The sequence below is a fragment of the Echinops telfairi genome, unplaced genomic scaffold (genome assembly GCF_000313985.2).
Source record: "Echinops telfairi isolate 266 unplaced genomic scaffold, ASM31398v2 ScPeMD7_7407;HRSCAF=8445, whole genome shotgun sequence".
NCBI classification, from domain to species: domain Eukaryota; kingdom Metazoa; phylum Chordata; class Mammalia; order Afrosoricida; family Tenrecidae; genus Echinops; species Echinops telfairi.
Window position 1 is genome coordinate 8092245 of NW_022111307.1, and position 16027 is coordinate 8108271.

At 60.0% G+C, this 16027-nt stretch overlaps 2 protein-coding genes across 5 annotated transcripts in view; one reads left to right on the top strand and one right to left on the bottom strand.

Moving 5' to 3' along the window:
* Positions 1 to 2158: 2158 nt before the first annotated feature.
* CLCN2 (chloride voltage-gated channel 2) lies at positions 2159 to 13963 on the top strand. Its single transcript, XM_045296457.1, has 23 exons — positions 2159 to 2315; positions 2553 to 2684; positions 3003 to 3131; positions 3248 to 3381; positions 3480 to 3557; positions 3641 to 3719; positions 3846 to 3971; positions 4067 to 4151; positions 4238 to 4339; positions 5178 to 5262; positions 5411 to 5566; positions 6139 to 6208; positions 6453 to 6563; positions 6779 to 6992; positions 7237 to 7370; positions 7499 to 7665; positions 7814 to 7928; positions 8068 to 8141; positions 8261 to 8320; positions 8424 to 8462; positions 8606 to 8710; positions 13235 to 13321; positions 13434 to 13963. Exons 1-23 carry the CDS (start codon positions 2159 to 2161, stop codon positions 13626 to 13628), a joined length of 2634 nt encoding a protein of 877 aa, XP_045152392.1. The 3' UTR covers positions 13629 to 13963.
* FAM131A (family with sequence similarity 131 member A) overlaps positions 13868 to 16027 on the bottom strand; it is an 8233-nt gene continuing 6073 nt past the window's right edge. For all 4 annotated transcript variants that reach the window (XM_045296459.1, XM_045296458.1, XM_004713433.2 and 1 more), the window contains one exon: positions 13868 to 15478. In XM_045296459.1, coding sequence (XP_045152394.1) covers positions 15003 to 15478 — 476 coding nt within the window. In that variant the 3' untranslated portion in view covers positions 13868 to 15002. The remainder of the gene's footprint in view (positions 15479 to 16027) is intronic.

A 16027-nucleotide genomic window follows, 5' to 3' on the forward strand; every position in this document is an offset into this window, starting at 1 on the left:
CCAGCCCGGCTCCGAGGCGTGCGGGCGGGCGCGTCCCAGGACCCTTGGAGACACGGCGAGCGGGGCCTCCTGTCGCCCTGCCCCATCCTACTGAGCGGGGGAAACTGAGGCTGGGGGTGGGGGGCAGGTCTGCAAAGCTGACGGGCCAAGGGGGAGAGCTGCTTGCCCAGGCTGGGCATCTGAAGAGACAATGACACTAGGGACTTGCCCCAAGTGTCCTTCTCATCACACCGTACACACACGTTCATCACACCCTACACACACACACACGTTCCCCCACCACACACACACACACACACACACACACACACACACACCAGATCCTGCCTCTCTGCACCTTCCCTCCACCACACACATTCTTGAAATGTCTCTCCCTGGACTCCCCGCCTCCCCTCGTCCAAGACAGTCCCTGTCCCCATTGTGCACGGTGCTAAGTAGAGAAGCAAGGAGTTGCTGAAAGATGATCAGACCGAAACCTAGTCCCAGCCCTAGCCCAGCCTGGACAGGAACCTTCCCCATCCACTGAAAGGAAGGTGGCCTGCCACCTTCCAGGACAGGAGCTTTGGGTATGGGATGTGGGACCTTTGTCCTTGCTAACTGCTGCTATCTAGCCCCCACCCACCGGAAGGGTGTCCCTTGACCTCCTTAGAAGCAGGGGTCCTGGGGCTCTGAGCTGACTCATGGCTTGCACTGTTGTTCAGTATTTTAGAAGCCAAGCCGTCTGCTCTGTCTCATTGTCATGGGGCAGGGGACCCGAGCCCCAGGGAAGATGGCCCTATGTCTCTGCTTCAGCTTGAGCTGGAATTTACCCAGGAGAGTGGCAGTTGGGGAACTGGGGGGGGAGGGGGGGCGGGCAGGCCTCAGCCGTAACTGGAGGTGCCAGTTACAAGGGAGAGTGACTAGATAAAGTGACAGGGAGAGGTGGTAAGAGTGGCACTCCAGTGAGGGGGAAGGATAGAAGGAGAGGGTTCCGTTGGCCCAGTCAGCCAGGCACCTGTCCTCTGCGGTGGCCCCTGTCTCCAGCCACATCTCCATCCCTGTCTCTGAAATGAGCCCTCAGGTCAAGCTCCCTCCTGGGGAGTCTCTGTCCAGCCTCTCCCCTTTCTGCCTCAGATCCTTTGTCGTTTTCTCACACTCCACTCCCACCTCATACCTTTAGTCTGCTTCTTTATGCTCCACTTTCTCTCATTTCTCAGCTCAACTTCCTCCTCTCTCCTCCAGCTGTCTGCCCGTCCCTTCCCCTCTCTCTCTCATGCCTGTGCTCTGGGCTTCTCCCCCTCTCCTTGATCTCTATCTCTCCCCCTCTCACTGTCTCTATCTTCCCCTCCCTTTCCCCTCCCCACCCCAGCCCCAACAGGAGCCCTTTGTGTCCCGAAGGCTCTGCGGGGTGGCAGCCGGAATCTGCTCCTCCCCACCCCCCCAATACACGCCCAGCTTGGCAGGTCTAGCCAAGGCTCAGCGACACGGGAGGTGCCTCTCCCTTCCAGTCACCCCCCTGTATGCAGCCATGACCCAGTCATCAGCAGCTCTGATGTCCCACAAGCAGCCTGCTGGGCTCAGGGCAGCTGTAGAATGGGGCTGAGGCCACCGCACTCCCACTCCCACACACATACCCACACAGGTTCTCTCCACTGGGCTGGCTGGCTAGGAGTGGGGAAGGGGACAAGGGGATTAAGGGGGGTGGCACGGTACAACAGAGGCAATCGCAGGCCCCAGGCCCAGCAAGGCCCTGATAAGGATTAGGGCCCTGCTCCGAGGCTCCAGTCTGAGCTGCCTGCCCCCAGCTCACCCCCAGGCCCCTCGTGTTGTCCTGTTGTCCGTAAGCCCTTAACCAACCCCTTGTTCTCTGACCTTCCCTCCTCCCACTTGCAGACTCCAGGCCTTGGGTTATTCAGTCTTTTCCTCCCCCAAGGCCTGGGAGGAGAGAGCTGAGTATTCTGCCACCCCCAGAGCTGTGTACCTTGGCCGTCCCCATCACTCTGGCCGGGACAGCACCCACAGTCCACTGTGTGCATTGTTCCCACGCCCCAAGCCGGAGTGTGAACTGGGGGCTCAGAAGGGTTCTGCAATACGAGGGCAGGGAAAGGGGAGATGAGGCCCCAGGACATCTCCCTGCTCAGCCCACATTGGCTAATGCCTGTCCGCCCCGCTGCTCCAGATGTATGGCCGATACACCCAGGACCTTGGGGCCTTTGCCAAAGAGGAAGCCGCTCGGATCCGTTTGGGAGGGCCCGATCCCTGGAGGGGCCCCCCATCCCCTCGGACTCCCCCAGAGCTCCTGGAATATGGACAGAGCCGTTGCGCCCCCTGCCGCAGTGAGAGCCCCCCCCCAAGCCCCCAGTCGGGGAGGGAGACCAGGATGTACTATACGGTTCTGAGGGAAATGGGGGGATGAAAAGATAATGGAATTTCCCTCCGACTCTTTAAAGCCCCTCTCGCAGATGCCCACGGGGACCCACGGGCAGGGTGGGTAGACTGGAGGGCAGGGGTGCGACTTCTTGGTGCCAACCTCCCATTCCCATCCGCTCCCCGCCCCCCTTCTCCCATCCCAGTTTGTTCCATCCGCTGCCACAAGTTCCTGGCGTCCAGGGTCGGTGAGGACTGGATCTTCCTGGTCCTGCTGGGGCTCCTTATGGCACTGGTCAGCTGGGTCATGGACTATGCCATTGCTGCGTGTCTGCAGGGTGAGGACACCAATGGCAGGGGCCGCTGAAAAAGCCATACTGCCTCCATGCCACACATGTCAGGCATCTTGGCCACTTGGCTGTTGACCACTTCCCCCAGCCAGCCTGGCCACCCCTTCTTTGGACATAATCACTGCCAGCCCCACAGGCCGCCACTTGCCTTCCCTCTCCCACTGGCCCTCCAGCCTAGAGTGGTCTTTGCCTCAGTGGGTGCCCCCGCCCCACACCCTGTGCCCGGGCTCTATGGGACACTGCCTGGGACTACCGGTCCTATGTCCCAGTTGCCAAGAGAGCAGCAGCGTGCCTTGGTCCCCACAGCTCAGCAGTGGATGTCCCGAGGGCTGCACACGAACGTCCTGCTGCAGTACCTGGCCTGGGTCACCTACCCCGTCGTCCTCATCACTTTCTCGGCAGGATTTACACAGATCCTGGCTCCTCAGGCCGTCGGTACAATAGGAGAGGCAGACGTGGAAGGCAGGGGGGGGGCCCTCTTGAAAGGAGTGCCTCAGGTGACACCCCTTTCCCCCCACCCCACCCCCACCGGGGGGAACATGCCCCTCCAGGATCCGGCATCCCAGAGATGAAGACCATCTTGCGGGGAGTGGTGCTGAAGGAATACCTCACTCTCAAGACCTTTGTAGCTAAGGTCATCGGGCTGACCTGTGCCCTGGGCAGCGGCATGCCACTTGGCAAAGAGGTGACTGCAGGCCGGTGGGGGGGGGGGTGCTGGGGGAAGCCCTCCAAAGTCGGGGGGGCCCCCACTCCACAGACCCTCTCTGCCCCCTCCCCACCCAGGGCCCCTTTGTGCATATCGCCAGCATGTGTGCCGCCCTGCTAAGCAAGTTCCTCTCCCTCTTCGGGGGCATCTATGAGGTGAGGGGGCCCTCCCCGGGAGGAAGGAGGGGTATGATGCGGAGCCCACAGCCGACTGCCCCTCCTCCCACTGCTGTCCTCAGAATGAATCCCGGAACACAGAGATGCTGGCTGCTGCCTGTGCTGTGGGAGTGGGCTGTTGCTTTGCGGCGCCCATCGGAGGTAGGGGGGACCCCTGGCAGCCAGGCCTGTGCTCAGCGCTGCCCTCGGCCCCTCCTCCTTGGCCTTTGACTTGCGCTAGGAGGCCTTAGCCGGGGCTTCCAGCAGTCCGTCCACGGCCCCTTGCAGGTGTGCTCTTCAGCATCGAGGTCACCTCCACTTTCTTTGCTGTACGCAACTACTGGCGGGGCTTCTTCGCTGCCACCTTCAGCGCCTTCATCTTCCGGGTCCTGGCTGTCTGGAACCGTGATGAAGGTGTGGGTGATGGGGAGCCCCCACCACCACCACAGGGGGCTCGGGCGGTGACGGGGTAGCTTGGCCTGACTCTGCTACTCTGGCCTTCTGTGCAGAGACCATCACTGCCCTCTTCAAAACTCGCTTCCGCCTGGACTTCCCCTTTGACCTGCAGGAGCTGCCTGCCTTTGCTGTGATTGGGTGAGGCGCTGGGGGGCTGTTGGGAAGGAGAGAGGCCTCCCGCAGTAGACCTCAGTCACTACCTCCCTCCGGCCTCTCCCCTCTAGTATTGCTAGTGGCTTCGGGGGCGCCCTCTTTGTCTACCTGAACCGGAAGATTGTCCAGGTGATGCGCAAACAGAAAACCATCAATCGCTTCCTCATGAAGAAGTGAGTCCGCGCACAGGTCCTCCCTGGGCTGCTTTCGGATGGTGCGCAAGTCTGGGGGCGTGGGGGGACGGTCACAGGTCAGTGGCAAACCGTTGAGAGCCACAGTGTTTCCCAGACCGACTGGGCATTTTGGAGTTTACATGAATTACCTAGAAATGGGCCTTTCTGAATTTTCAGTCCATGGCAGAGGGCGTTTGGGTCAAAGAGGCTGAGGTTTCCAAAGGCCCTGCTCTCTGGAGTGTGGGCACCTTTGTTTCCCCTACCCCCCACCAGCGTGGGCATGGGCTCCATTTCAACCCCAGAGCCTCTTTCTGCCTTGCCAGCTTTGCACAGCCCTCTTGGTTGTGACCCTGAGGCCTGGGAGCGGGGAGCCTCTCCTTAGGATGGATGTCCTTCATCCGTCTGCTCCTTACCCCACCTTTGATCAACTGCTATCAGTGACCCCAGCTTGCCGCCACACTGCCCTTCACGCTAAGTCACTGCAGAGAAACCTACAGAGCCAGAACTTCTCCACACCCTCCCGCACTGTGCCCTTCAGAAGAGGGGAATGAATGGGGTCATAGCTCAGAGCTGTCCACGACCCAGCAGGGAGGTGGACTAGGGGAGGCCACTGCCCAGTGGTGGTGTCAGGCGCTGACAGAAAGGCCCTTGGGTCACACTGTCAACTCCTGGAATGGCCCCTGCCCACGGGCACCCATGCCCTCATGAGCAACAAAGGGGCTTCTGGTAGCCCCGTATGCCTTTATGTAAGAACAAAGGCTCTGAGGACAACCCAGACTGTCCCCATCCCTGTGGCGCATGCCACCCACGTGTGCTGCCTCGAACCCTACCTGTCTAGACGCCTGCTCTTCCCGGCTCTGGTGACCCTGATTATCTCCACGCTGACCTTCCCTCCTGGCTTTGGGCAGTTCATGGCCGGACAGGTAACCCCAAGGTGGCGCTTTCCCCTGGGATGCAACCTTGCTCAACCCAACCCCAGCAGGATGGTGGGGTTCCCGCCCTTCCCGGATTCCTGGGGGCCCCCCTCTCACTCCACCTGCCCCCCACCTGAGACACGCTGCTCACCTCCAGCTCTCCCAGAAAGAGACCCTGGTGACCCTGTTTGACAACCGGACGTGGGTCCGCCAGGGCCTCGTCGAGGAGCTAGAGTCACCCAGCATGTCCCAGGCCTGGAGCCCACCACGGGCCAACGTCTTCCTGACGCTGGTCATCTTCATTCTCATGAAGGTGGGGCTCCTGTGTACACCCGGGCGGAGGGGAGGGGTGGGAAGGAGGCTTTCCAGAGGCCAAGGGCTGCCCTAGGTGCTGTCCGTAGGTTACCTCCTTCAGACCTCACCACAATGCGCCGAGAACGGTACTGCCCCCATTTTAAAGATGAGGAAATTGAGACACAAATTGGCCCAGAGTCACATGGGTAACCAGCGAGGAAGGACTCAGCCTGCTCCCTCCCCACTTCCCCATCCCTGGGGGGTAAAGGATAGCTGGGAGGTGTGAAGCAGCCCTGGCGGTGACGCATTGGGCTGCTAACCACAAGGTCGGTAGTTCAAAACCACTAGCCACCGCTCCTCAGGAGAAAGCCGAGGAGGCTTTCTACTCCGTCAAGAGTTAGTCTTGGAAACCCATGAGGGCAGTTCTACCCTGTCCTATAGAGTCATTACGAGCAAGTGAGTTTGGGGTTTGGGTTTGGGGAGGTTGGAGCCTGTCTGATAAGCAGGTTCCTGGGTGTGTGTGTGGGGTGAGGGGGACGCCCTGGGGGCTGGCAGGTACCCACGCCTATCTGACTCACCCTCTCCCTGCAGTTCTGGATGTCTGCTCTGGCCACCACCATCCCGGTGCCCTGCGGGGCCTTCATGCCTGTCTTCGTCATTGGTGAGTTCAGGTTCCCCCAGCCTGCACCCTCCTCAGCCCCTGGCCACCCTAGGGCTATCCCTCATCCACGTTTTCTCCGCTGGGGTGTGGGTTCTGGTCCAGCCCCCACCCCCCACTTCCCACAGGGATGTCCCAGCACCAAATGACCCACCGGCCCCTCCCCCACCCTCTGCCCCTTTCTCTTCCTAGTGCCCCTGCCCTCCCCCTCCACTACCTGTCTCTCTTCCCACCCCCCTCACTAAAGGAGCCGCATTTGGGCGCCTGGTGGGGGAAAGCATGGCTGCCTGGTTCCCAGATGGGATTCACACAGACAGCAGCACCTACCGGATTGTGCCCGGGGGCTATGCAGTGGTGGGTGAGTGCCCTGGTCCCCAGCTCCCTGGGAGGACCCCTTGCTGGGCTCCTGGGTCTGAGGCTCCGCGCCCCCTGCTGGTGGACACTGGCCTTCCCTCAGAGGCAGCAGCCCAATCCCCAGACCTGGAAGGGGCAGCCCTGAGCAGCCTCCCACAGGCCGGGCCCAGGGAAAGCGGGGTCCCTGGGGGCTGAGGACACTGACGAAGCTGTCTCCAGGGGCAGCTGCGCTGGCAGGAGCGGTGACCCATACGGTGTCCACGGCCGTGATTGTGTTCGAGCTCACGGGCCAGATTGCCCACATCCTGCCCGTCATGATAGCCGTTATCCTGGCCAATGCCGTCGCCCAGAGCCTGCAGCCCTCACTCTACGACAGCATCATCCGCATCAAGAAGCTGCCCTACCTGCCCGAGCTGGGCTGGGGCCGGCACCAGTATGCAGGGCAGCAGGCGGGGAGCGGGCGGGGACGCACCCCCTCACACCCGAAGCCACGAAGTCCCTGAGCCAGTAAAACCTGGTGGCCAGGCGGCCAGCTCCCTCCTGGTCTGAGCTGTCCTTGCCCACACCCTTGATGGAAAGAGGGTGGGCAGCACTCCCCGGCCCTCAGCCCTGCTCCTGTCAGCTCTGGACTTTCCCTGCCCCATGCCAACCACAAGCCCCATGCCCCTGTGCTCCAGGCAGTACAGAGTGCGAGTGGAAGACATCATGGTGCGGGATGTGCCCTACATAGCCCTCAGCTGCACATTCCGGGACCTGCGGTTGGCGCTGCACAGGACCAAAGGCCGCATGCTAGCCCTGGTGGAGTCCTCCGGTGAGGACCGGAATGGAGCCATCTCCCAGGGAGGGCACCATGCTCAGGGAGGGGGAAGGCCCAGGAGGGTGGGGGAGCCTCGCCTGCAGCTCCTGAGCACCCTCCACCCCCCCGCCTGTTCGGTCTAGAGTCCATGATTCTGCTAGGCTCCATCGAGCGCTCACAGGTGGTGGCATTGCTGGGGGCCCAGCTGAGCCCAGTCCGCCGGCGGCAATTCATGCAGGACCAGCGCAGGGCTGCACAGGCCTCTCCCCCACCTGATCCCCCTGGTCCTGAGGCTGCTGTCTGCTTCCAGGTGAGGGGAAAGCCACCCCTCTTCGACCACGTGCACACACACACACACACACACACACACACACACACATCCTGAGCACCACTGATCGGGCGCAGGCACAGAGGGTGGCGCGGCACCCCTGCCTGGCCAGCTCTTTCTGTCCGTGCAGGTGAACTCGGAGGACCCAGGCTTCCCTGCAGCCCGGGGAGAGACTAACAAGCCCCTCAAGCCTGCTCTCAAGAGGGGGTCCAGCAACACCATGAGCCCCCGGGAAAGCCCTGCAGGTGAGCCCACCCCACCCCCGCCCACCTCCCACTCCCTTGCTGGAGCTCGGCCCCACTGGAAGGGCCCGCCCTCGGGAATAGGCAGGTAGCACAGGACCCTCCTCTTGCCTCCTGGATGACATGGCCCCGGCCACCGCAGGGAACAGGGAGCCGGCTGGCATTGCTCTCAGGAACCTCTTCTGTGGGAGCCCACCTCCCGAGGTGGCTGCAGAGGTGAGTGGTGGGCCCTCTCCTTCTGCTCCATCCTCCCTACCCCCCTGCAGCACCGGTGCCGCCCCCAGCCCCAGTAACATCAACCCTTCTCTCTGCCCACTTTGGCCCCACCCACACAGTTGGAGAAGTCGGAGTCCAGTGAGAAGCGCAAGCTGAAGCGGGTCCGCATCTCCCTGGCGGTATGTGCCCGTCTCTCCCTGTTGTCCAGGGGCATTGCACAGGGATGGCGGGCAGTGGGCTCTAGGCCAGACCCAGCCACTCATGCCGGCCCCCTTCCTGTAGAGTGACTCAGACCTGGACAGCGAGATGACCCCTCAGGAGGTAAGGTGTGACTGGACTCTGGACCGTTTGCCCCCGGGTGTGTCCAGCCCTCATCGTGGCTGCTGCACCCATGGGAGGAGGGACCATGGAGGACAATGGGCAGGCCACCACCTCCCTCCCCTTTCTACTCGCTTTACCCCCAGATCCTGGAGTGGGAGGAACAGCAGCTGGATGAGCCTGTCAACTTCAGTGACTGCAAAATCGACCCCGCGCCCTTCCAGCTGGTGGAGCGGACCTCCCTGCACAAGGTAGAGCCCTGGCCTGGGCACCCGGCTGGCAGAGCGCCAGGGAGGAAGGACCGAGGTGCGGCGTGGGGACTCGGAGCTGAGCTGTTTCTCAGCGACCCTGCTTTAAGAACAGCTGCACAGACTGGAGGCTGGAGGCCGGGAGTGGGGGGCCCCTTCCTTCCCCTCTTCCTGCTCTCCAGCCGGGCCAGGCATCAGTTTTCCTCTGCTCAGCCCTGGCCCCTGGGAACTCTGGACCAAACGCAACAAAGGCTGGGCTTGAACTGGGTGGAAGCCAGAGGCAGGGCCAGGGTCAGAGCTAGGCAGGAGGCTGCCAGAGCCCAACAAGACTGAGACACCCACGCTGGAAACGGGGGTGGAGGGTGGGGGTAGGAGTGTGGGTGAGAAACAGGCCGGATAAGAAAATCTAATAAACAAGCTAACCAACTCCCAAGTCCGGGTAAGGGCACTGCAGAGAAGAGATAAACAAAGGTGAGAAACGCCCAGTGGGGCCTCGAATGTCGAACCCCAGAAAGTCTGCACTTAATGTGGGCCAGAGGAAAGCACAGAGGGACAGGAAGCCCAGCGGCAGGGCTCAGCCGCCTTTTCAGAGGGGACCACACCACACGGAGTGCGTGGAGAACGTGGGGACAGGCAGGTGGGGCGGGAGACCGATCCCCAAAAAGGGGAGAGAGCTCTGCAGAGGGCTGGCTGTGTCAGGCCTCTCTGGGTGGAGGGGGCAGGGCGGGCAGGTCTGGCAGGCCAGCAGGAGGGCTCCGGAGGTGCTGCAGTCAGAACTGGCCAGACTTCACACAGTGGCAAAGGGGACAGAGGCTGAACGCTCCCAAGGTCCACAGCTCAGCTTTCGCCCCCTGGCAGGTACAGCTCTACTAGGCAGCAGGGCACAGCAACAGGGCACACAGGGGCTGAGTCAAGGGGGATACGGGACAAAAGAGAAACAAAAGGTCAAGAGGTAAGATAGAAATGTCCTACTCGCCTTTGGAGAAAAACCTTCGACCAAAGTAGGTAGATAGGGCCTGAGAACAATGTATCCATAAGCACAAGGGCAAGGGAAGACCTGCATTGCTGCGACTGCTGACAGCGTTGTTTGTTGTTGTTTTGTTTTGTTTTTCTGAGTGCTTGCTATGTGCCGGGCCCTGCACTAAGCCCTTCCCACGTAGGCTTTACTCCTCAAAACCACTAGACACGATACTGAGTTCTTCCAACTTATACAGATGAGGACGTTGAGATCCAGAGCTGTCCAGCGGTAGAACCAGGCCTGGACAGTCTGCCTGGGGAAACTGAGGCATGCGGTTGAAGAGGTCGCTTGCCGGCATCTGTACAGCAGTTACAGGCCCAGAGCCCAGCGCTTCTGGCCCCGATCCCAGAGTTCGTTCAGAAGGCCAGGCTGTCCTCTCCCTGCCAATTCACTGTTCTCAAGCCCGAGAAACGTGAGGGCCACCAACGGACTCCCGGGTGTCTAATTAAATTAAAGCGGAGAAGAACAAAGCAGGTGTTTGTTAGAAGCTTACAAATCAGAGAGGCAGCCTTTGACAGACCGACTAACAAAAGGACCAAGAACTGGAGGCGATAAGAACACCGAAGATCAGAATTCAAAATGTCCTTCCTTGCAGGCCTGAGGGGCCCATAAGCAGTCATCCACTAAGTTCAGGAGAAGGGAGGAGAGTACATTGGAGACAATTTCCCTAATTGCCTCTGCAGCTGGAAAAGATCACCTGATGCATCTGGAGAAAGAGACGGGGGACCTAGGAATGCCAGCCTGAGGCCCACACTGGCCGGGCTAATCCCTGGCTCTGCAATGTTTGCCAGCTGTGAGACCTTGGTCAAGTCTTTGGCTGGCCTCTCTGCTTCACTTATCTGTAAAATCAAGATAATAATCATCCCTACCTCATAGGTATAGATTGGAAGCAGTAGTCAAGAGACCAAACGATGCCGCGCATTGGGTAAATCTGCTGCCCGGGACCTCTTTATAAAGTGTGGAAAAGCAGGGATGGCACTTGGAGGACTAAGGTGCGCCTGACCCAAGCCATGGTATCTTCAATGACCTCACATGCAGGTGAAGGTTAGACGCTGAAAAAGGGAGACTGAGGACTCGATGCACTTGAACCTTGGGGCTGGCAAACGCTACTGAAAGCACTGCCCAAAGAACAGGCATCTGTTTGTCTCGGAAGAAGTGCAGCTGGAATGCTCCGCAGAAGCAAGGATGGTGAGATTTCGACTCACATGCTTCAGATATGTTATCAGGAGAGACCAGACCCTGGGAAAGGACATCGTAACTTGGTAGAGGGGCAGTGAGGTAGAGGAAGACCTCCCATAAGCCGTCTCAACACAGTAACTGCCAGTGAGCCCCCACAGGACAGTGGTGAGGCTAGCACAGGGCTGGGCAGTGGGCTCACTTTGTTGATTACAGGGCCACAGGGTCAGAGCAGCTCAACAAGGACGGCTTCACGGGTGTTTGTGAGGACGGAAGGCATTGGTTCTTATGAATCCAGGTCCGTGGCATCTTATCGACTGCTACGGCGAGAGATGAACAACGAAGGATGGAAGAGGCTACCCCTGCCCTCGAGGGACTCAGTGCCACCCGGGCAGAGAGACCGCTGCACCAAGCCTGGTGCTCCATTGCAGGGTCACTGTGCATCCAGTCTGAAAGCAGAGACAAGTCCACAGTGCTGAGGACAGGGAGAGGGCGGCTCCCAGCTTGGAGGCTGGACAAGTGAGGTTGGGTTGGGTTGGGTTTTAAGACGAGGGGTCAGAAGAGTTATGGGTTGGTGGAACTTTAGAAAATGGTGCCATGGGGGAAGGGCTACAGTTGTACACTAAATGGACGTTTTCAGAAATGGATGGCTGGGTGTGTGTGTGTCGAACCTGGGGTGCATGGTGGGACCTGAGGCTGGACAGACAGGCCATTCTAGGGAGCCGGGTTAGAGAGCGAGCGAGAGGATGGCAGAGTCCAGCTGGATGAAAGGAAGACGGGAAGCAGAAGGGCCCTTAGCCAGTGTGACCCTGACTCTGGTGAGCACTGCCTTAACAGTTTGCAGCCCTTCTGCAAAGGATGGCCAAAATTGCCATCCTTTCTGACTCAGCAATGCCGTCAAACAGGAGAGTGCCGGGTAAGGTTCCCAAGGCTGTGTCTACGGATGCTGGCTGGTGGCTGGCACATGTGTTCCTGGTGGACTCTAACTGCTGCCCTTCCAATAAGCAGCCAACTGCTTAACCACTTCACCACCAGGGCCACCATATGTAACTCACTCAGGTTGAGATTGTTGGGTGGTGGGGGGAGAAATTCAGCAGAACTAGTTCATAGGATCCTTGGAAGAAGCTGAGAAGGCTAATTTGACATATTAAACAGGCAATCTTCTAATAGGCACTCCTGTCTAAAGCTAGGAGTCATGGGCTTTGATCCCAGGCACTTGCTGACCACACATAATTCTAAGTGTATGAACAAGTGTGGGAGAGCTTGCTCTGAAGAATTTGAACTTCTAGCCCCTTCCAAGTCGTCAGGCCCTGCAGTGGAGAAAGTTTGGAAAGTTCTGGCAATCCCTTCCTTAAGGTAAAACTAGGCAGGTGAATGAGAAGACATGCAACTAAAATTATTTCTGAGTGCTTGATATGCAAGGAACCAGGTTATCGATGCCCATTTCAATTCAGACATCAGCCCAAGGCACAATCTTGAACAGGGAGATAAGAGACATTCCAACCTCCAAAATTCCAGGAACCACTGACTTGGGGTATGAGAGAGAGTGAGTGAGTGTGTGTGTGTGTGTGTTTTAAAGACATCTGGTTCAGGAAAATCTACTTCCAGCACTCAGGGAACTGGCTGGCAGTCTCTGAACCCTTGGTGATGGCATCTGAAAGCTTGGGGGCAGAGCCAAACCAGAGCAAGCGGGGGAGTAGAAAGGACCATGAGAGCTGTAGCCTGCTTCAGGCAAGATGAGCTGTTGGTCCCTGAGAGAGATCTAAACTGGCCAGCCGGCCAGCGAATAAGGGCCAGTGGGGCTTATTCTGTCAACCACTGGAAAGTAGTGGGCAATAGGCACTGAATTCAGGGTCCAGGGCCCCCAAGGGGAGTGGGAGGCCTCCTCCGGGCACCTGGAGGCTGCTGGGCTGTCTGCCCTGGAGGGCCAGAGTGGTGCACGGCTGCCAGGGCTGCACGACCGTGTGCTCATGACGTGGAGCGCAATGCAGTGTCACAATGCTACCTCGAGGGATACTGTCCTGTCAGGACAGTGTTGGAATTAAGTAACGTCAGACAGCTACGGGCCGCCGCAGAGCCCATCCGAGGTCTGATTTGAGCAGCAGCGTCCTCCTGTTTGACGAGGGAGGGAGGGAGGGGGACGCCTTCCCCTTCCTCCTTGTCCAGCAGCTAATGCAGTTGTCCAGACCTGGTCACGGTCATCCGTGTTGCTTTCCCTCTGGTGGTCCTGTCCCTTGCCCCACCATGTGTGGTGCCCCCCCCCCTCCCCCGGCCTGCCTGTAGCTCAGCGATGCCCCCTCACACATAGCCCTGCCTCTTCTTCCCTCCTGCAGACTCACACCATCTTCTCTCTGCTGGGAGTAGACCACGCGTATGTCACCAGTATTGGCCGACTCATTGGCATTGTCACGCTGAAGGAGGTGAGCTAGCAGTGGCCCCCAAAGTCCCGATGCTTACTGGCCAGCTTACCCCACCTCCCAGCCCCGGGAGACGCCGAGCCCAGACGCCCACCCGGCCCTCTCACTCCTCCAGCTCCGGAAAGCCATCGAGGGCTCCGTCACAGCCCAGGGCGTCAAAGTCCGGCCTCCCCTGGCGAGCTTCCGCGACAGCACCACCAGCAGCAGTGACACAGAGACCACAGAGGTGCATGCACTGTGGGGGCCCCGTGCCCGTCATGGCCTCCCCCGGGAGGGCAGCCCTTCTGACAGCGATGACAAGTGCCAGTAAAGCCCTGAGGGCCAGGGCTGTAGCCCTCACTGTCCCTCTGCCCTGGGGACACCCGAGGCAGCTCAGGGCCACGTGCCTCTTCCGGTCCATCCTACCTGGAACCTGAACCATAGCCACCCCCCCAGAAACAGCAGACCAACATTGCCTGTAGGGCATGGGGGGGTGGCGACTTGACCCTGCTCACCCCCCTATGGGGGAAGAAGGGTAGAACCAAGATGGGTTTATACTGGAACCTCCAATGACCATATGTATATAGAGATTTATAAAGATTTTTATATTAATTTAATAAAACAAATTCTTAAATAGAACAAAATAAACACCTAATGAGCCACTTACATAGAGAGTGCCTATGCCGCTCGCCGGCCCTCCCCCTCTGATCCTGGGCCCTCTCACGTGCCAGCGCTCACAAGGCTCTACCCACAGCCAGAAAAATCCCCAGCACGGCTGGGGCAGGGGCTCCCACAGCCCCCTCCCTCCCCAAGGAGGGCCATTCCCTCATGGTTCCCACATTGGCACAAATCCTACCTGGGGCAGCCAGCGGCAGCGCCCGGAGCCCCCTTGTGGCCTTTGCTGGGAGGACAGTCCTGTAATCGTTGCGTAGCAGCAACCAGGGCCACCCCAACCCGGCTTCTGACTGCACCCACAAAGAGGGCTCCAGGGGAATGGGCGCGCCTGCCAGGATCCCGCCCACACGTCCTCTGACCCTCCAGCAGGGCCAGACAGGGCCCGGGAAAAGGCTACTTGCTTGAACCGTTCCAACGCCTCCCAGAGAGGCCCTGCCGCCTCAGGAAGAAAGGCGATTTAGAGCCTGTGGAGAGGTGAAGCACTGCACAAACCCAGCTGAGCAGGGGTGGGGACGAGCTCAGTCCGCAGGCTCTGGGAGGGCACAGGAGCCAGCCCCCACCCCGGGGTGAGGATGATTCTAACCAAGCACAGCACAGGGACTTGGAGGGAAGGTCAGAGCAGAGAAGAGGCGTGGGGAGGGGGGGGGGAGGCTCCCCCACTCCAGTGGGCCACACAACCCAGTCACAAAAATCCCCGCAGGAGTTCACGTCATCCAAGGAGGAAATGTGCGTGTGGAGGTTTTGATTTGAAAACATGAACATCACTGTCTGCCACAGCTGTAGCCATGCCCCAGGGGCCCCGGGCAACCCCCGGCAAGCCCCCGGAGTCGGGGCAGGACATGCACCCCCCAGCCTGGGCCCTGCCTCCTCTCCAAACACTTTCATGCAAAACACACAACGGAGGACTGAGTGCTCCCAGCAGCCCTTGGGCTGCAGAGCTCTGCTGGGAGCCTGTGCCCGCACTTGGGCATGGAGGCTCTGTCCCCAGCAGCAGCCAGGGGACGCATGCCACCACCAGGCAGGATCTGGGTCACTGTTCCTCAGGCTCTGCCTCCTCTTCTAAAGACACCACCCCAGAAGAGGCCACGTCAGAGGCTTGCCGCTGCTGTTCCCAGCTGCCCACTGGCATCGGGCAGAGCGGCTGGCAGTCTGCGTAGGGCGCCGGCGGCTCCTCCTCGGCAGGGGAAAGGCAGGGCTCCGTGAGCGGCGAGTCGTAGAGCGAGTCCTGGGCCTCCAGTGGGCCCAGGCTGCCGAAGGCACTTTCCCGGCTAGAGGGCAGTTTGGCAAGGAGCAGCTCCTCGCCCAGCAGCTGGGAGGCCAGCCGGGCAGGGGAGCCCAGCAACCCATCCTCCAGGCTGCAAAGACTGGAGCACAGGGTGTCTGGGGAAACGGTCTGTGAGCAGTCGCTCTCAGGCTCCACCGAGCCCTGGCGCATGGGCCGAGAGAAGCGCCGGCCACAGAAGAGGTCCTGGAGGTGGGGTCCCAGGGGCAGCTGCCCAGATATGTCTGATGGAGAGGAGAGGAGAGGAGAGGAGAGAGGGCAGTTCTGCTGGCCCTGCTCCTACCAGCGGCATGCCTCCAACCCCACTGCACCACCACCCCCGGCCCCAGCCTCTGCCCTCCCTCATGGCACTTGGGGTAGAGTGGGTAACCTCGGGCAAGTCTTTAAGCCTCTCGGGGCCTCAGTTGCTTTAGTGGTGAATTGGGCATTCGAACAGCACCTACTGTACGGGGTCGCTGGCAGCACACAATGTGGCACACAGTGAGCCAGCAATAAACGCAGGGCCACCGCACGCGGTTTCCCACGCTGCTCACTGCACAAGAAGACCCTCTGCGAGGCAGCCCCCCCACCCCCCGTCTGCTCACCAAGCACAGGGCCCCACTGCCCAGAGGAAAGGGGCCTTTTGCTAAGATGCGCACAGATCCTCCGTGGGCTCATACTGGTCTGAGATCAACGTGAGTGGGTGTTAGCCCAGGGGTCAAAGCAGGTCTGGAACTCAAAAACACAGGTGGTTTCAAGGCTCCGCTTGGCCCTGGACAGTGGCAGCAGCAGCA

Bases quoted from the DNA above. Each gene is read 5' to 3' on its own strand.
- CLCN2 (XM_045296457.1), top strand. From the start codon at position 2,159: ATGTATGGCCGATACACCCAGGACCTTGGGGCCTTTGCCAAAGAGGAA. The intron at 3,382-3,479 runs GTGACTGCAGGC...CTCCCCACCCAG, and splicing joins GCATGCCACTTGGCAAAGAG to GGCCCCTTTGTGCATATCGC. The intron at 6,209-6,452 runs GTGAGTTCAGGT...CCCTCACTAAAG, and splicing joins CATGCCTGTCTTCGTCATTG to GAGCCGCATTTGGGCGCCTG.